At 37.0% G+C, this 21,515-nt stretch overlaps 1 protein-coding gene across 1 annotated transcript in view; it reads right to left on the bottom strand.

Moving 5' to 3' along the window:
* The window catches only part of LOC124638343 (sodium channel protein 60E-like), a 173,495-nt gene that overhangs the window by 25,000 nt on the left and 126,980 nt on the right, over positions 1-21,515 (bottom strand). The window contains exons 4-8 of the mRNA XM_047175287.1: positions 13,184-13,404; positions 11,323-11,515; positions 10,156-10,375; positions 3,577-3,711; positions 3,038-3,252 (exon numbers count right to left, since the gene is read on the bottom strand). Coding sequence (XP_047031243.1) covers positions 3,038-3,252; positions 3,577-3,711; positions 10,156-10,375; positions 11,323-11,515; positions 13,184-13,404 — 984 coding nt within the window. The remainder of the gene's footprint in view (positions 1-3,037; positions 3,253-3,576; positions 3,712-10,155; positions 10,376-11,322; positions 11,516-13,183; positions 13,405-21,515) is intronic.

The following is a 21,515-nucleotide window of genomic DNA, read 5'->3' as shown; positions in this document are numbered from 1 at the left end:
GAGTATGAGCGCTTACTCAAGGGAAGCATTCCGTACAAAGCATTGTATAAAAGATTGCTTACAGCATCAGGTTCATATTGCAACTGTGCTGTTTGAAGTTTCATTGTATTCCTGTAGTCACATTGTTATTTCTATTTCACCTTAGGAAACTACCAACTACATATATTTTTATACGAGAAATATGGCCTCATGTTTGTTATAGCGGAATAATGCTTAAACTTAAATAACATTGTATGAGTATGTCTTTTATGTGGATCTATAATGGGACTTTGTAGACTTTAGAGCGACGTGTCAGTGTGAAACTAAAATATTTTGTTCTAAGTAGCTGTTTCCCGTAGTTCCATCCGCGTTCCGAGGGAACTAGATAAAAAAAGTATATGCCTTTTCTAAAGCTCTAGACTACGCTATATATCTACGTATATAAAAAAGGAGCAAATACACAAGTTCTTAAAAACCAAACAAGAAATATTTTTTACTACCTAAAAGTCGGCCCTAACTTTACAGAGCAATTGAAAGCAAATCGGAAAGGAAATTAAAACAAAAGCGTACTTTTAAGTTTTTCCTAAAATATTTTTTCTCAGAACAATACCTAGGTACCGATTGGAAAAGCGAATCGTACTTTCTGGAGCTGATAAATAATTACGAAACATTTTATGTTTCCGAAAACACGATATTACAGGCAACGAAATAAAATTGTATGATGTTCTTTGATGATTGAAATTCCGATAAATATATTGCAATGTAATTAACTTTCAATAAATGGCACATTCGCGTTTAATTTATGTATTTTTCTTGGAATAATGTGGGTGTTGCGGCGGCATAGCGTAACATTACGGCGGTATTTTATTAAAGTGTAAGCAGCAGTGTACATTTTATGATGCGCTCATTTCTTTAGTAAAGGCAGATTTGGCATTAACATCAAAATATGATTCAGTGTCATCATCCATTGTCTGCTCAACCTTCTATCAACCGTGTTTGAGTCACTCTCTAGTTAACTTGACTTCCGATGCACAGAAGTACTCGTCTTGGAGAGATGGTCACCCATAGACAGACCCACCACGCCAAGCGTTACAACAACGAGCTGTTACTTTTTCACGAGCTCCTCTAAAATTGTGATTCAGTGTAATCAGAGAAAATGATATTCGTAAAATTGACTATTAAGTACGCTTGATTTAAAGCAGCTTGATATTTTTATCGAAACATTTAAATACGGAATGTTCTCGAAAAAAAAGATGAATACAAGTTAAAATGTCAGTAGCACTAATTGCAATGGAAGTCAAGCTAAACGTCGAGAGCTACGGTTAAACGCTGCGTCATTTCGCTTTGATAAAAACGAACACTGAAAGAATATAGCTCTAATGAGAATAATTGTATTGAAATTGTACTTTTATGCTCTGTAGGAAAAACGGTAGATGCCATTTAGAGTAGTCGTCAAATAGTTTTTGCAGTTGTAAAGACACCACAGATTACTTAATAGCCATTACGCAACAAAACTCTTGTCAACCGTATCTGTAAATTATTTAAACGCAAGGCAAAGATTAGCTAGTTTTCATTCTGTAGGACTAAAACCCTATATTTTTAACCGACTTCAAAAAAGGAGGTTCTCAATTCGACCGTATTTTTTTTTTTTTTTTTTTTTTTTGTATGTTTGTTACGCGATTACTCCGCCAGTTATTAATCGATTTTGATGATTCTTTTTTTGTTTGATAGGATATACTCCCGAGGTGGTCCCATAGTCATCAGGTCAGGATCTGATGATGGAAACCCTGAGAAATCGAGGGCAACCTTCGAAAGTTGTAGGCATACATAGGGTAAAAACTTGACACTCAGGTGTACGCCTAAAAGCACTATTCAACTGTGAAGATTTGGAGCTGACCTGATGATGGAGACCAGAGAGGGTCGAGGGAACTCGACAACTGAATATGTAAACTACCTCGTGTTTGGGCTTAAATTATTTGTATTGACAAGACCTTTGCAACAGTGAAGGTTTGGAGCTGACCTGATGATGGAGACCAGAGAAAGTAAGTCGAGGGAACTCGACAACTGAATATGTAAAATACCTCGTATTTGGACTTATATTCTTTGTATTGATGAGAACTTCTCACTTGTATGGATAGTGACAACTATTCGTATCACTGAAAAGCTTTAAATAAAAAACTTTTTTACAAAAAAATTAAACCGACTTCCCAAAACACTAAAAAGCAAAAAAAAACTATTTTTAGGTGCATCGGCCTAGAAGTCGGTGGCAAAATTAACTTAGTAACATCCATTAGACACCGACTTCTAGGCCGATGCACCTAAAAATAGTTTTTTTTTGCTTTTTAGTGTTTTGGGAAGTCGGTTTAATTTTTTTGTAAAAAAGTTTTTTTTTAGAGATCAGTCAAAAATGATGAACCTCCATTTTATGTGGCACCGACTTTTATAATATCTACAATTTATTGCTCGTCTGCCTCATCGAAGATTAAAAAACTGCAGTAGAAATTTTCAATCCAGGCGTGAAGTAGAGGCGGTTCCTCTCCTATCTTTTAAAACTTCAGCGATATGGAAATATCCATGCAAGTCTTGCTTCGACAGTTTTGCCATATTTTATGTATATAGGAGTTTAATGTACATAAAATATATTTACTAGCTACTACATGCTTTCTTACTTGTGCTTTGAAAGACTTCAAGTTGGTCAAAGTTACGATACTGGTTTAGTCGTGTATTATTTTAACTATTGTATAACACATTTGTCATTATTCTGTGCCGAGTATATAATAATTATACCTACCTAAATGCTACCGTCTAATGCTTGTTCTAAACCAGGACAAAAAGAGACTCAGCGAAACGTTGAATTCACTTTACCTCCTACAAAAACCCAACACGACCGAGTCGGGTAACGCACGATATCGTTTGGCACCACTCCTCTCACGCTTACTCCTCGTCCTCTTCCTTGAATATCAGACCAGTAGGAGGCCTTTGCGAGCATCTATCCGCTTCTTATAGTAATTGACCACTACCTATTACTAAACTTATTGCCAAAATATATACTACTCACTCAGCCACAGCAGCCACCGCCGCTGCATGATGTATAGCACTCCTCCCGCGCTTACGTCTCCTCGTCCTTTTCCTTGAATATGAGGCCAGTAGGAGGCCTTTGCGAGCGTCTATGCGCTTCTTGGAGTCCTTGGCGAGAGTTCGCACCGCCAGCGACGTGGGGTCGAAGCTGAAGGTGGAGTCGTCTCGATGCTCGTTCAGGTCTTTCTTCCTTTCCTAAACAGGGAGATTTGGATCACATCATCTTCAGGATAGTTAAGGATGTAAGGATAGTTGGTCTTTTTCTGCTGTGGTAAAATTATTGATGAACATAAGAAAATTTAAATGATCCTGCTAAACAAAGAATGTGATCAAACTTTGAGGTATTATCGATATCGATATTATTTAATAGTAATGGCATGTTCTCATTCATAGTAACCAGCCAGCTGCGCAGGAAATATCTGTTATACACGGTATGTTCCCTTACCCTCATAGTTCAAAGGGACGGCAATCTATAACGACCAGAGGGAGATCAAGTCTAAAAGTAAAACCAGCACAAACCTCTTGCGTGATCTGCGACTCCTCTTCATAGCTGAGCGCGACGACGGCAAGCATCAGGTTGATGAGGTAGAACGACCCGAAGAACACCACCACCGTGAAGAATGACACTGACATCGGCCCGCATGATGACAGCACCTGGTGGCAAATGTAATGGATTAGGGCTACGCCGCCAAGTAACGGTGACCATCATTATGTTAGTAAATTGAGATGGAGCTGGAGTAGGGAGTGAATATTGTCGTGGATTTTAAACGCTGAGAACAAATATTAAGTATTTAAGACAATACGCGTTTTGAAATATATTTATTTAGAATCCTTATTAAAAACCTTTCTTCCACGACCTACACCCACTACGGCCACTACCACAAAAGCTTTTGAATAAGCTACCTATTCTGGAAGTTCATTAAGTAAACGGTATTTGTCAGAATACACCTATGTGTGTACATTATATTCATGGTAGGCATTATTTTCATATATAACGGAGTACATAAATATTTCTGCCATATTAAACGCAACGACTTCCACCTACTAGTTCGCTGTCAGACTTCTACGACTTTTTCAGCCGTTGACAAAGGCATACAGATTAGCCGAGCCGGTCCAAACGTAAACGGATACGTATAAATAGTGTTGTCACTAGCATTTCCTAGGTTTCCGACCGGCCGGCACGGCAGACCGACCGGAACAATATGTGAGGAAACCGTAGGGTTCCTTATCGATAATATCTTGAGCTACGGAGTGTGCTCAAATATTAAATACCTTTGTCTAATAAATGGGAGTGTAGGGGTTTAATTTTGAGATAGTGGAACGAATATTGAACTGTGATTCTGTGTTCACTTTAAAATGAAACACTACTGTCTCATGAGGAGGTTTTGGCCAAGTAACGGGATCGATTGATTGTAGGGGTAAGCAGAGTTTGGCGCGGTCGGTCCGTGAATGGATGGCAATCTTTGGCCAAACGAGTTCCTCCGTCCGAAAGGTGCGTTAAATAGCTAGGTCATTTTAAAATCTTTGGCAGTGGACTTTCAGCATACTGGTACTCACCTGCATCCGGTTAGATTGAAAGTCGACCACGGTTGAGAAAAGGCTAACCAGATTACCCATTAGCAATTAAATTACCTCTACAACTTTTCCCGCACATCTAATATATGGATAAGTTCCTAATTCAGTTATAAAGTAACTTCCGTTACTGGTAGTTATGACATTACAGAAACTGTTGCGAACATCCCTATTTTGTCGTTATTGTGGTTTCCAACTCCAAACTTGTGCCGTCATTATAAGTGAGGTATTGAGTTTGTTGAATATTCCGCCTGTTGGCTTTGTATATTATTATCGATATGAAACTTGTCAAGATATAATTCCACAATATCAAAATTATATTGGAAACTATCATAATGAAGTGTTTTTAGATTTATTGGGTTTGGTGCATACCTATAATTCGACCTAAATTATAAGTACATATTTATTAGAAATATTTAAAATAAATAAATTAGAATGTCTGTTACTGATTTTATTATCCTCATCATTTTCAGCCATTAAAATAAAAGTCAAGGAATATTTTAATGAATTTCATGAAAATGTACGCATTAGAATATTACTGAGGATAACTGCAACACAAGAATAGTAATACGATAGACCACACTTAAACTGAAATGGAATTCTGCTCTTTTTCATTCACACAGTATTGCGCTTTACGGAACAACTTATTTTTATTTGTAATGATTACAGACCGGTATTAATATTCAACCAGCCAACATATTTGTGTGTATATTGGGCACAGCGCACTCTGGCATATCTCATCTCCCCATATTCTGGGTAATAATCATTAGTGTGAGTATTATTGCCGAAAATTACACTGAAGCATTGTAAATTCAGAATTCATATTGTCGAGGTACATGGAAGAATTTATTTGAGGGTGCATTGAAGCATTTCAACGAAATTTTGTACTGAGTATTGCAATTTGGGTCTCGTATCTAATTGAATGCTGTGATGGGGATTGAGAAATTGAGAGACTATGTGTTTAGGAGATTTTCCCCATATACAACTTATTAAAGTTCTCTTTATAAGCACGTAAAATTCTAACTATTATGTCTAAGTGTTTTTCAGATTCCTAACAGCCAATTGGCCATTCTGATGCGTATTGCGTTTAAGTAAATATCAGATTCTTGCTGACTATAAAACCCCGGGGGCGCGAAATATGCCTTTTCTCTCCGCAGAGAAGAATACGTCATAACTAAGCAAAAAATTAAATTATAAATTTAAAAAAACCCCCGACCCAAAAAAAAGCACGCAATTATTATGACAAAAGGTTAAAAACGCTAAACCCTATAAAAAGCAAATAATAACTTTTAACACTACGTAAGTACCAACTAAAGCATGTCAGACTAAACTAAATTTTGTCGTGTCGGGGGACCGCTCTAATTTATTAGCCTAACGTTAAAAGTAATTATATACTACTACATTACATATACTTCTTATACAATTTTGTTTAGATACGTGTTTTTTTTATACGAATGTTGTAATTAGGTAGGTATCATTTGATTTATGTAAGTATTTTTAAAGGTAAAAAGCGGTCCCCCGACACGTCAAAATTTAGTTTAGTCTGACATGCTTTAGTTGGTACTTACGTAGTGTTAAAAGTTATTATTTGCTTTTTATAGGGTTTAGCGTTTTTAACCTTTTGTCATAATAATTGCGTGCTTTTTTTTGGGTCGGGGGTTTTTTTAAATTTATAATTTAATTTTATTTCATGCTTTTTGAAGGAGCTCCTTAATTTTTCCTTCTTTCATTTAATTTCTGTTATTTTAAGATGGGGTCGCTATATGCGATCTCGGCCAAAAGAAGCTGTTTAACAATCCTCATGACAAACCAGCTCTGGGAGAATTGCACAGATTGCGAAACAACAAAGATTAACCTTTGGTCATTCTAGATTTTCAGCAAAAATATAAATCGGTTTATCCGTTTCATTCCGGCATTCCAGGGTTTCATCCGCCACATCCCATTTCCAGCATCAGGTTCTCGTCAATCAGAAACATGAAGAGAACTCGTCAAGACAAATTCAACGAGCCCAAACTCGATGGGTTTACTAAACAGCAGTTCAGGGTTACGTCTCCTATCTTCGTGTCCTAATAGCAGACCAGCTCAGTGGTTCCCGAAGACATTAGTATTTCAAATTTCAGATCCCACATATGCTTGCAAGTAAACTGAGCGTGTAACATTCCTATCACACCTAACAAACGAGCTGATGACCTTGAAGACCTGAACCGATTTCCACCAAACATAGCTAAGAACACTCCCGAATGACATTCCTTTCAAACAAAAAAAACCGCATTACAATCGGATCATCCGTTTGGGAGCTACGATGCCACATACACACACACACACACACACACACACACACACACAGACACGTCAAACTTATAACACCCCGTCATTTTTGCGTCGGGGGTTAATAAACGTATTCTATTTCTCTCTTCATCTTTGCAACAGGTAAGGGCAGGCATTCTATGTATACAAGTCGTAAAACCATATTTCTAAACGTTAGTCTCTAGAAGATTGTTTAGAGTAATTTATTAGTATAGCTATCCGTGCCCCGACCTTAAGTAAGATAAGCACGTGTCCTGTGCTTACTTAGGCACATGCTTGTTTTACATACATATTGTCGGTACTTAAGTCACTTGAGTTTTAAGTTACCTATGGTACGTGTAAAATATGGGCGTCTGGTATATTATATAAAGCTGTGTTTGTTTGCTTGATTGTCATCTCAAGAACTATTGATCAGATTTGATTTATTTCTGTATTAGATAGTCCATTTATTGAGGAGGGCTTTAAGGTACATTTTATCCGAAAGCGCGCAGTTGTTCCCACGGGACCGGGACATTTACCTCTAGCTAGTGTATGATACATGTATTCTATGGCTAGTTACAAATTGCTTTGAGCAGCATAAGTTTTACTTCACCAACATTACACGTAAATGTACAAAATAACTAGTTAGGTACTATTCTCCCAGTAAATCAAAAGTCGTGACTCCGCTTTGTTTTGAACCTGTCTCCGTCCGGACGCTACATCCGATTTCGGAATGCTGTATGCAAATCCTGATGCATACGTGCATGATTGATGACTGTCGCTGTAACGTTGCATTCACGATATGCGAATATCTGGTCCCTTTGAAGTACCATGTTCATTTAACTTGTTAGGTTCTGCGGTGAAAAGTTGGTACGGCCCGTAATTTTATTTTATAATCCGTAGGATGCCTATAGGTTTTCGTATTAATAATACTGTCCATTGAACATAATTATACATATACCTACACAATTTGGTTTTATTTTTCGGATAAATATTTGGTATTTATTTATTTTCAAGCATATAATTTACATTTTTAAATATTAAATATAAAAATAAAAAACATTTAAAAATATAAAAAATAGGTTGCCACCGATATCGGGCACAGGGTCCAAGGTACCGGTGGTTAGGGTCCCAGAGACAGAAACCTCCTCACAATACGTGCCGTATCAAGGAGTACTGCCTTCTGAATCAGTCCCTTGATCCAGCCGCCCAACGAGAGCCTCCTGAGGTGTTCGTCGAGGCTCTTGGCTATTAAACCATTGGCCGTAACGACAATCGGCACAACAACAGCCGTGTCGACACTCCACATGGCGACAACCTCGTGCGCTAAGTCGAGATACTTTATTTGTTTCTCTTTCTCAGCTTTCAGAAGGTTCTCGTCATGCGGAACGGCGACATCGACTATCATCGCGCGGCGCGCTGATCGATCTATCACCACAATATCAGGCTTATTGGCTACAATAGTCCTGTCAGTGATGATAGATCGATCCCAGTACAACGTGATATGGTCCTTTTCGAGAACTGGGTCGGGCGCATACCTGTAGTACGGTACCTCAAGGTCTACAAGGTTGTATTGCAGAGCAAGCTGCTGGTGGATAATCTTGGCCACTTGGTTATGTCTGTGCAAATATTCACCATTAGCCAAACGAGAACAACCAGATATAATATGTCTGATAGACTCACCCGGATGGTGACATGCCCGACATATGTCAACCGTCCCGTCTTTCACGATATATCTCCGGTAGTTATTCGTAAGGATAACTTCGTCCATAATTGCACATACAAACCCTTCGGTTTCTCCAAACAGTCAAAAAAAAAAAATAATAAATTCGGATAAATTATTATTATCATTATTCTACTTACTCCTAGTCATACATACGCAACTACGTAATAATACACAACATATTATTATGTATATCTACTACTAAAGCGACGTTTCGAAGTCCAAATATTTTCTAAACCACTATTAAACAAAACACAACCACAACATAATTACAACAAAACACATAAAATACTTACACAAAAGTCCATAAAAGCACTCTTTTCATCATACATGCACCTAACTAAACACCGAGATCGCTCCAACGATTTTGAGGTCCACAATTTTATTACAAAGAGGGTCTGGGAGACTCCAGTCAAATGAGCTTTGGGAGAGTTGTGGGTACGGTCATAATGTAGACCTCGGTTACTGGCAACCCTTAATTAATTCTCAGAGCTTTCAAGATGGCCGCTTGGCCGTTACGTATTCAAACGAAATTCTGTGACGTCATTAGTCAGTAATTGCAAAGGTGAGGTACATGTGTTTAGTTATTTGCGGTCGGTAGTGATTTTATTTGCTTTGAGGCCATTTGAGGAATTGAAGTGGTCGGTTATTGGTTTATTATAAATTAACTTTAACATTAAATAATGAATATTAGTGTTTCATAACGGGTACGAGAAAGCATACAGATGAAAGGCTATGTAACCCGAAATAGATATGGGTTATTATGCCGAATTGGCGTCATCGTCATAACTCAAATATATTTCTGAATACCAAGAAAAAATGGGTGCTATGTTATATAAAACACATTCGAGTTCGAAATATATTTGAGTTATGACGATGACGTCAATTTCATAACACTTATCCTACTTTTTTATTTGATAATATCTTCTAAATACTGTTACGCAATTATTGAAATTCTTTATGATAGATTAGCCATTTTCCAGCAATATTCATCTGAAAATGCTCAAGAAATGTTTACGCCGCCCTATCGATTTGTGGCAAACACGCCTGCAGAGCTGAAGTCATCATATACTAATTAGCAACATGATATTGCAGATATACGTTTGGCTAATTACACCTCGGAGAATCCTAGATAAGACGATAATCACGCGCCATCCTAATCTTCTGGCACCATTTATAAAATATCGTAGGGAACTTCTTTCCAATGGAAAAATAGTAAGTACCATTAGTACCTACTACATTATAAATTCCTACATAATATATGTAAGTCTTAGTCTGTCTATTCGCGATAAACTCAAAAGCTTTACCAATGTGTTGGTGTTGTTTTTAACACACTTATATTAGCTTCACTTGTAACTATGTATGTAAGAAAATCTTGGAATCTTAATTTGACCCACTTCCCGGTCTGTTTTTTTAGTTTTTTTAAACTATTATTACCTTGACACATATTATTACCGGAGCACAGCAATAGAAATAAACATAACATAATAAAAAGTGATTAGCAGAAATAAACTCACCATATTATATACATTCTCCCAGTAGTCCAGGGTGATCAGCTGGAATGTGGTGAGCATGGACCACAGGAAGTTGTCGAAGTTCGTGTAACCATGGTTAGGGTTCGGTCCCACGCAGAGGCAGGTCCATTCTGGAGGACAGTGCCGGGCCCCTGTCAGGTTCCCGCAGATGATGGGCACCTCATCAGCGTTTACCATCCAGTTTGATGGCTCTTGGATCCACCTGGGAGAAAAAGTTAATGTTGATATAGGTGTTGTGGTTTGATAATTAAATTTTTACTCTACCAGCTGATGAACTCATTATCCATAAGGAAAAATACTTCCGTGTGGGAAATTAATTCATTAGCCTGAAAAAAACTCAAGACTTTGGAGTCTCTATATGGCTTTGTATGTCGTAAAGGGTCAACAATATTTTCTAAATAAATAAAATAACTATCAGTATTCATTTTTCTCGCTGTCTGTACTTTCAAGCACGGTAACAAGAACTCATTTGAAGTACATTAAAAATGAATTTCAATATTGTGAATTTTTAAGTCCATTTTGCAACATAATAAGTGAGAATGTTTTCAAAGATTCCAGGAAACATGATGGGCAGTTCGGAACACAAATTCATAGAGTTCCCCAATTAATCGTTACCCGTTGATAAATTCATATATTTTTGGAACAAACTCGTAATTTATTGAGAAATGGTGTTGAACAGTTTTACGGCAATTTGATTGAAGAAACTTGCTGGAAAGATAAGCCCTTCGTTAGAGTTCGTCAGCGCGGAAATTATTTCTGCGAATCGTAATGATAAATTGCAGAAGACTTTTATTTTTGCCGTATAGTGATTCGCTGGCAATTAAATTGTACTAAAAAATAAATGCTAAAAATATATTTTCCTGATTTATTTAAAAGCAACTTCACAGAATTCTGCAATTTTATTTTAGTTGGAAAGCTTACGTGTTCAGAATATTTCAATAACTATTTATCAATTTGTATCGCAACAAAATTGTTCAATCATTTGGTACTTATCATCTATTTATTTCTATTCAATGTTTAGAGCTGGTTTATAAAAAAATATACATATGTAGACTTAATCTTTCGTTTGAGAGCTTGGATATTGTAACTTTCCATTCAGCACTTCTAAATTTAAATATTTTTCACCTGTTCAAAAAAAATTCTACTCACGCAGACCACGCCTCATCGGTAAAGTTTTCCCCCGGGGGCACGACGAGGTTCCTCACGCACTTGTTCCTCAACTCCCCCATATAGACTTGTAACGCGAAGAGAGCGAACACCATGAGACAGAAGATGGTCAGCGTCATTACTTCTGCCAGCTGCTTGAAGGAGTGTAATAACGCGTTGATAATGGTTTTTAGACCTGGAATTAATGAAGGTGATAAAATGGGTAGGTACATAAATAGGAGAAAGAGAGAGACGACAGCTTTCTTAACTATGACAACGATGCTATGGTCCGTCAGAGCAATGGGATTGTGAATGGGTTACTGCGGCCCTGGCTGACACTCCACGTTGCTGCTACAGCTACTTTTCTAGGTAGCAATCGTCATCAAAAAATTCATGTGAGATGCTTGCTAGGTGATTAAACTTAAAGCTCATTCGATAAGATGAAAATGATTCTAACATGAGAAGTAAGAAAACTGAGACTTTAAAGCGATACTATATTATAATTATTGTATTATATTATGATGTCGTTAAACGACATTAAGTTCCGATTTATTTATAAAGAAAACAGATTTTCAGAAATTTCAATATGTAGATATTTTGATATGATAGCATTATTTAATTGTTTGAAGAATATACTTTCATGAAAATATCAATTAAGTATGTAAAATCAATTACACATGCGATATTTATTCAGGAACGGGAAACAACGTTAAAGCGTTTATTGAATATTTGATCACGATGAAAAGTAACTTCGATCGTGTCAATACTTGGGTATCTCTATGATGTCAAAAAACCGTGTTATTTGCGATTACAAAGCGTATCATATCGTAACCAGAACCATTAATTTTAAATAAAATAATAATGTACCTAACTGTGAAAATTATTCAAATTGTAAAATAAATTCGCGTGCCATAAATGAGTTGTAATGGTAAGGAATTTATTTTCATAGTTATTAAATACTAGACTAGCTTTTACCCACATCACCTAACCTAAAACAGCCTTTTCACATTGGCAGATTTTCCGAGCGACATCACCCGGTTCGTATGGGGCGGTGTCGCACGTACAGCAAACAATAATTAACAACTACCGGTAGAACAATAATGTTAAAAATACAAACAATTGAGGACCTCCCCCTTTTTTGGAAGTCGATTATAAACTGCGTAACACCGCACCGTATGAACTTAGCGGTGTCGCGCGTAAAACTCAATCGAAAATCGGCTCAAAAAGGGTGTTAAACATTATTTCCGATTGCTATTTTTTATCAAATAAGTGGGTAACGCCACAAGCAGAAGTTAGCTATTTATTTAATCTTCCGTCTCTCGTTAAATATGTATAGTAATCTCGTCGCTAATTTTCCTTATTGGAACAATCTTCATTATCTCAGCTTTTGATCTCAGTTTGAAAATTTACCGTTAAGGCTTTTAATAAGTCAGATAATGTTTAATGAGCTATCAAATACATGGGAAGAGACTCTTGTTGTCTCATTCTGACCTATTAGAAAGAGATTTCTTACTTATTTTGAGTGTTAAGTTTTTAAGAAGTTTTTATTGAGTTGCTGTTTACTGACTCACTAAGTTTTTCATTGACTTACTTTCTAAATAGTTATAATTAATTCTTTAGATTTATGTCATGCCGAGATTCCACCAAAGTTATCCTTGCTCATTTGCTCGCGATCAATTACATTAATTAATGTAAACTATATAATTAGCTATCCCGCGGTTTTACCCGCGTAAGTACCAGATGGTGACAAAAACTACCATATGTCCTTCTCCCGTATCTAAGTCATTATTGAGTTACAAAATGTGTAACTAACACGACTTTCTTTACTATATATGTAGATATAGAAGATATTTAGATATCTTACCCGGCATTATAGAAACAGTCTTCAAAGCTCTCAGCACCCTGAAGGTTCGCAGACCAGCGAGGTTGCCCACCTCCATGCCGATAGTGGCGTACCCTGATGTGATGACCACGAAATCCAGCCAGTTCCACGGATTCCGTAGGTATGTGTACTTATTTAATATGAAGCCCTTAGCTATGCACTTAATTATCATCTCCGCCGTGTAGATCGCCAGGAAAATGTATCTGGAATATAAGGAAATATGGTTAATTAAGTGTTAGAAGAAAATTTTAACTAAAATAACTTAACTCTTTACTTATAAGACAAAAGTCGTTAAGCGATGAAAGTTCTTAATTCAATAGATAGATGACGGTCAATACTTGTATTTTACCGACAACGTACACGTCTATATTTCTGACAACACAGTTAACTTGGATAATTGAGCGTGAAAATTCATAGTAGGTACCTAAATCGATGTTTTAAAGGAAAACATAATTGTAAGTTGGGTTCTTAGCGATGTTTCTTTCTTTCAAAACATTTTTTATATTGTGTACAAATTGACTTAAAACTATACCTAAACTGTGTTTAACATCCTCATTACACCACACGAAAGTTAATATTTCATCATTAAAAAATACAAGATTATTTAACACAGACCGCTTTACCTTAATAAATGTAATCTCTAACCAAAAACTATCCAGACGGGTTACGTGCATTTACATAGCATTTTACGAGACAAACCGCCGTTGGGTTGCACGAAACTACAATTTTCAAGTAGAAAATTACTAAAAATAGGAGAACAGTACACTTTGTTATCTTTTTAAGGGTACGTTTTGGTAGAAAATGTAGTTTTTAGTAACTTTTATTGTTTGTATGCAAAAATGTTTGCGTTTTATTTCGTACAGTTTTAAGCGCTTTGTTGATTTTAGACTTCGTGCTGCGTGTTTGTAAACTTAACTATTTTATAATTAGTATAGTTAGATCTAGGGAATTAAAGGATTTAGCGTATTTTATAAAGTATCGAAGGAAAATCAAAAACTAAAAACTTCAATAATTAAACATTTCCCGCGCTATGCTTAAAATGCAAACTGACAGGTGATAGGCAATGGTACTTATCAAAACAGCCTTAAATGTCTGCCAGCACTGTAATGTATCCACGCATGTCTACTAGTGTCTAAATCTTAAAGAAATAACAGCATGAAGACCCCAATTTATATTGAAAGTATATTCGTAGCTAATTCGAAAATGAAAAATCCTCGGTTCATTACTTGTGGGTCAACAACATTGGAAGGCCGCCGTTATTGGCAGCCATTTTATATTTTTCAGTAGAAATTGTACAAAGTAAAATTTAGGTATACGTCGCATTATGATACGTTTGATTAATCACAGAATTTCATTTTCATCTGTCGTTTTGCCGTTAAAACTTAGATAATAAACAAACTTACACTCAAACTAATGAAATTGGTTAGGTTTAGCGCGTGACCATTTTATTCTCCTAAAACATAGGCTTTAGCACTACACTCAGGGGTAATATAAACAAAGCTAATACCATTATTTACCTCACACTTAATATTACAAATTAACCAAAACCTCTTTACAGCAATTAATCTTATTTCGCTTCATGAAAATGAAATCCAAGACACGAGCTGTGAAACATTCACACAATATGTCCGCCACATATCAGGCCACTAAACTATGCGAATGTTTAATTGTTTCCTTTCCATTCATCGTAATAAACGATTGTTTCCACGAAAATACTTGTTTGCGTCGTAACCTGTGCTTCCTACATGCCAGCGAGTAAATAGACATGCAATGCCGTCGTTAACCCGTGGCATCGGAACACAAGTAATGAACCAGCCATGTTTTCAATGCTTATACCTACGTCACTTAGCCATAATTTACTTTCCTACACCGGATTATAATGTGGTCCCGCGTAATTTATCATCGACGTTGAATAGGCAACTTAGTTGTAACCGTTTTGTGAGGCCTTTTGGGAATATCAAAAGTTGCTAACCGTTTTTTTTTTATGTTAGAAAAAAGAGTGTATTGTGTGAAGTGAAAATGGTTCAACAATCGATTTTTAAAAAGAGGTTATTCCGAAAAAGTTTTTATCTTTCTACAAACGATGGCCACGCATAATTTGAAATTGGAAACCATTTAATACGAGGAAAAAGTATTTAAAAAGAATTGTTTAATGGCATTTCATTAATTCTTTTCAACAAAACAGCCAGTATTTTATTTTAGTCTATTAGAAAAGAGTTTTTATAATATTTGCACAAAAATATTATTGAGTATTGAGAATTGATTTAAAGTTTTTAATAATTATAATTATTTTTGTGTTCAGATATAACTGTAAACATTGCAATGCTGCTTTAAATAATCATCTTTATGCATGCTAGTTACCGTTGCTCTCAGTTACTTCCAACTTCATCATCATCATCATCATCATCAGCCTATCGCAGTCCACTGCTGGACATAGGCCTCTCCAAGTGCACGCCACTGAGATCGATTTTCGGCTTCTCGCATCCAGCTTAACTTAACTTCTAACTTACGATCTGTATTTTACCACTATTTAAACTGGTGATATGTCTAGGGCTGCCATAATGTCTGGGTGGCTCTAGATTGAAAAATCTGGATAAATATAGTATCTAGGTTTCATTATATTTAATTAATAATATTAAATTCCAGAGGTGTACTATCAAAAATCGAATACACTAAAATATCCCGAACCTTTACAGTCTGCCGTCGGCAATTAAAATGATGGCAGCCCTAGACGTTCCCAAAGTGTGTGGTAGCGGCATAACTGAATTACTTATAGAGCTGGACTCCTATAGTAGAACGTAATTATATCGAGGATATGGAGCAAACGAGTTTAACTACGACCATGGTTTCAAGTTTTAGAATAATTTGAGAGCACGTCATGAATATTGATTTTAGAAGTGGATATCCTGGCTGGAATTTGGTTTAATTAGAGAGGTATCAAATTGTGGCTTAGATACTATGAGAAGCTGTCGTGAAATATCTTTGCCGCTTCGGAATTAGCCATAGTGAATTTGAAATAGTCAAAATATATACTAAGCGTCTAATATTATGGCTATCTTAGCAAACGCGTCCCGTGGAAGCTACTTCCTGTACCGGGATAAAATATAGCAACCGGGGATAATGTAGGCTCTATATGGGGGTCATGCGGGCGATGGCACTCTACGCCGCGCCAGTGTGGGTGAACACCCTGACGGCCCGCAACCTTGCAGTGCTGCGAAGACCACAGCGAGCGATGGCCATCAGGGTCATAAGGGGATACCGTACGATCTCCTTTGAAGCGGCATGCCTCCTAGCCGGATCCCCACCATGGGACCTAGACGGGAAAGTCCTCGCGTCACTCTATACAAGGCGCGAGGAAGCAGTGCAGCGGGGTGAGTGCCTCGTGCCTCGACAAGTTGAGGCGCGCAGGGCAGAGCTCCGCCAGGTGTTAATGGTGGAATGCCGTTGTCGCGGCCGTCAGGCCCGTTATGAAGGAGTGGCTGGAGAGAAGCCACGGCGCCCTTAGCTTCCGCCTGACACAGGTTCTTACCGGACATGGGTGTTTCGGAAAGTTCCTGTGTCGCATAGGCCGGGAGCCCACGCCCGAATGCCACCACTGTGGGATCTGCAGCGAGGACTCGGCGCTGCACACGTTGGAGGAATGCCCAGCATGGGCAACGCAGCGCCGTGGCCTAGCGGCAGCAGTAGATGCTGCGGGAAGTCTTTCGCTGCCGGCTGTCGTATCCTGCATGGTCGGCAGCGAAGAAGGGTGGAACGCCGTCGCCTCCTTTTGTGAGGATGTGATGGTTTTATAGGAGGCGGCGGAAAGGGAGAGAGAAACTGCTTCCTCTCTCCCCGTCTGCAGCAGACGTGGTGGGCGTCGCAGGGTGGCTGATCTCCGGCCACCATAGGGCGCAGCCTGCGGGCGACAGACTAGGGGCGTCTGTCGTCCGATCAGAAACAGGCCTCGAGACGGTGGCGTTGTGTTGCGCGCGCCTCTCTTAGTGGAGTTTGCTGTGGCCGCTGGGTGACGGCCACAGAGGTTGACGGGGCCCGCCTTTGTCTGGCGGGCCAATACCTGTCGGGGGTGCGGAAGAATGCTTTGGCGATACCCGTGCCCTCGACAATAGGTAATAGAAGGCAACACTGGGTGGGTTTTTAGCCGGTAAGAGTCCGGCACACCCCCTCCACCGACCCCAGGTGGAGGGAAGTCTATGAGGATTTTCCCCCTGACCAAAAAAAAAAAAGGCTTCCTAACAGGGAAAGAATGATTCAAATCGGTTCCGTAATTTTGGAGTCTATGTACAAACCAATAACCAAAAAAAGTCTTGATAATATTAGCCTATCACCAAGCTATACCTAAACGTGAACTAAATAAAGTCTTCTACACAAATCCAATGAAAAGACAAGTATTCAAACTTAAAATATTAATTACAAAAACGAATTTCGTTCCAAGCGTTCTCAGTTGGAGTACATCTCAGTTAACTTTATTACTTAGTAAGAGCTGTCGGCAACTGCTACACTTTATCATCGTAGTTTTGTTAAATAAACTTTACAATGTGATATATAGTAGCTTGGGATAGCTTTGCTTGTCCCCAAGAGGTAGCCGTGTCTAGTTACGGAATATCCAATTTTAGAACTGTTTCGTCGTTGGTAACTATTGAATTGGTCTCTGAAGTCAGGATATGAGGTATGTCTATTTAGGTACGATGCATTTTAGTCAATTATAGAATTTACTACTTAGCTTCAAGGTACTATAAGGAATGTGCTTTTCATAGACGGATAGAAATTATATTGTGTTTGTTTATATCCATTGCAAGTTAACGATTTACTTAGCGCTTTAGTATTAAAGCTGTGTAAAAAATATAGCGCTTCTTCTTTCACTTTTACTAAACTTATAATAGAAACGCAATAATTTCACTATGGTATAGTTTGAATTTGTAATGTATTTTGTTAAGGCTATTTTATAGATAGATCAAGTTGCGTATAAGCTTTTCAGAGCGGAAAAGGCGAGTCAAAAGCGTATTAAAAAGAAATTGTGAGTCCATAAGCCTTCATCCAGCGTTGTATAAAAAGCTACAACTTTATACGTACTTCCTCGTTAACTTTTAATTGTTTAACTAGTTCAAAATTAGGTTAATATTGCCATTATGAGTAAAAATTAGCAGCGTAGTTCAAGTGTTATCAAAACCTGTGTTAGTTAGTTAGTCAATAGTTTTTTGTTTGCCTTAATGGTTGAAGGGGGTCTTGCACACAATATCTAACTTGCATTAAGTTTATTAAGATTGGTTCCTAGTGCTGTGCCTTGGAACGCCGAGGAACGATTATTAAGTTATTACGAGTCACTATATTTTTGGTGTCAAGTCAACCATACGAACTACTTTTTATGCAGGTATCAATGTCGTGATGACAGTGTTAATACAACATAAAAAAAGATACAAGTAACTATCTAGCGACGCAAAACTCACACAAATTTTGACGTTTATTTATAGTGTTTAAACCTTCCCTCTTAGAACTAAAAGCCTGTTTCATAAAACGGTCGAACAATGTACAGTTCGGAAGTTTAAACAAAGTTTGTGTTACATTTACGAGAGCTCAATGAATACTGACAACATAAAAGGGGTCATGAGACTGCGTGAATAGCCGCCATTTTCTATTGGAATAAACACGTTTCTCTTTAGTTTTAGATAAATTTTTAAGCGATAGTTTAGTCATAATATATTTTATAAAAATGTGTTTCTCTGACGGTCTCATTTTTCTCATGAGAAAAGGTTGTAACCTCTACCGTCCTGGCCTTTGTTATTCTTCATGAAAGCCTTATCAGAAGAAAAGGATTACTTAGTTTTGACAGTAGGTTTATTTATAGCAACACAAATGCTTTGAAAATATAAAATACGAACACAGACGCTTCATTCCAGAGTCCAAAAACAAGGTCCTCTGAATACTAATTGTTTGTATTCTAATAACATACAACCAATAACTAATTATCGTACTTATTTTCATTACTGTAAGGTCTATATTTCTGTGTTCCCCTAGGACAGGGTCTAACAGACTCGCAAACTCTTGTCAAACGGGATTCTGTCGTGTGGTAGTGACAGATATCGCGGGCTTAGTAAAGTATTCCGAAAGATTATGTTCTCCAATCGAGTTTGTGTTCAAGCTGAAAGTTATTAGGGTTCAATTTGGCTTGAACTTTGAAGGTGTTTTCAGAACATTGAGTTTGTTTTGCATTGTACGTAAGCGCTGGGCCGTAAGTCCATTATAAATGATGAACACAAAACGGTATTACTGTTTGACTGGATGTAGTCATTTATCAATAATATAATGTGTATTATTTGATTAAAAGGGATAATTACAAATGCTTAATTTCTGCTCCGCTGTCTCATGCCCTAGTGATTAACAAAAGATTAAACTTAGGTACAATCAAATATTTTAATAACATTCTACATCTCTCAAGCTGGACAGTGTATTTGATGTTGGCTGATTTTCTCTATTTTCCAGCAATAAGTATATTTTCAAAGAAGCTTCTTTATTTTGGAGTAACCAATATAAATACATATACTTAATAAACAATGTTTCTAAAAGATAACCAAACACGAAAATTAACCGTCAAAAGTAAAATCACATTCTCAATTCAAATTAGTCTCAGAACGAGCATAAATAAATAGAAGCGATGTTTTCAGCAGTTTTCAATTGTTTATGCTGTAACATTACCAAACAGAACGCTTTGTTTATGTCTGCTGAAAGAGATTACTGAAACTAGCTGTCGTGTTACAAATAAATGGGAACGTCTGAGAAATTATTTTAAAATATCTTGAAATTATATTAAAGAAACATTTATATTTCAAGCCAACTGTGTCTTGCAGTTTTCGTTGCGTCCTTAGAGAATTTCGTACACATGCTAATTGCTCACGGATAAAACTGTTCAATGTCTAAGATTTTATTATGAATCCATGATATTTTTTATTTTATTCAGTTAAGCATGGTTGTTAACGCTCAGTCGTTCTCTGTGTGAGAAGAGGCCTGTGCCCAGCAGTCGGATGATAAAAAGGCTGATGATAAAGTGAATGTCGCAGAAGTGCTGGACATATCTGAATTGTTTTTTTTTATGTTTGGTAGCTAATTTATCGAGCAAGGCTATAAGTTTATTTTTATTTGGATCCCCAAAGTAGTTCCCATGGGATGCGAGTGCAACCGCGCGCTTGTGGATACTATTTTTTTTTACCTACTCGTAAGCTCCTAATTGTGTCAAGCGATCTCCTACTTAAAATACTGCTTAAGTGAACTCGCAGTTAATATTAGATTGCTTATAAAGTCAATTTTTACGTAACATGGCGGTAACCGCCAATAAAATGTTTTTCTTTCCAATCCATCATTATTTGCGATTTGTTATTTACCGTGGTTGTTTGCGCGATCGATCAAAGTCAACTATATCGGGTTTTCTTGGCCAAACCGAGTTAATTTTAGATGGCTGCACTAACCGGATTTGTAAGGGTTGTTATCTTAATAGGAAAATCGATTTAAATAATGATTGCCAATTATTTTTTGAGATTCTTATCGAGTTATGTCAAAGGATCACTTATTTTTAAATGAACTTGTAGGGAATTTAATTTAAGTAAATATAAAACTTTTTCTTCGTAATTGTAAGGATAAAGAATAGTATAAAACGGGAAAACGAGAACGCCCTATTTTTCATGTCTTTTCACTTTCATACATTTGGATTTGTCAAATTTTCACCGGATCTTTTTTTTTAATACATCCGAAGGCCTAAAAAGTAACATGAATCAGTTGTTCACGACATAAGACCCCAGCAATCTTTGCATAGCTAAACAACAAATTCGAAAAACATTTCCGTGAGTAATTTCCACGACAATGTGTTGTCAGCTGTCCAATAAAAGGTAATACTGTTGCTTAACAAATATTATTTCTGTAACAGATGTCTCCATATTTATAAAGATAACTGAGAAAGTCGCTCCAGTTTATTTGCTGAGCTATTCAACAGGTTTATATGGTTTCAGCTTTCAATAAAGCTCTCATTTCAAGAATCAACTAGACCAGTCAATTAACATCTTGTATTTTCTTTAAGTTTTTAAATTGGAAGTTTCAGGAAGCATTTCTTTATTTAGTCTCAGGAAATGAGCCTACAATTACTTATGCAACTGTACTGTAAACATTTACTTATACACAATTTGATCTGCTATTAATAAAAGTTCACAAAGCTATCAACAACATCAGGACTTCTTGTTAAAATGACTAGACAATGCCACACTAACTGCGAAGATCTAGAATCTATCTAAGTAACCGTTGTTGAGTTGCCTACTAGAAACAACATTTT

Source organism: Helicoverpa zea, chromosome 17 (assembly GCF_022581195.2).
Source record: "Helicoverpa zea isolate HzStark_Cry1AcR chromosome 17, ilHelZeax1.1, whole genome shotgun sequence".
Taxonomy (NCBI): Eukaryota; Metazoa; Arthropoda; class Insecta; order Lepidoptera; family Noctuidae; genus Helicoverpa; species Helicoverpa zea.
The sequence above is the reverse complement of the archived record's forward strand: the minus strand, read 5'-3'. Positions and strand labels throughout refer to the sequence as shown.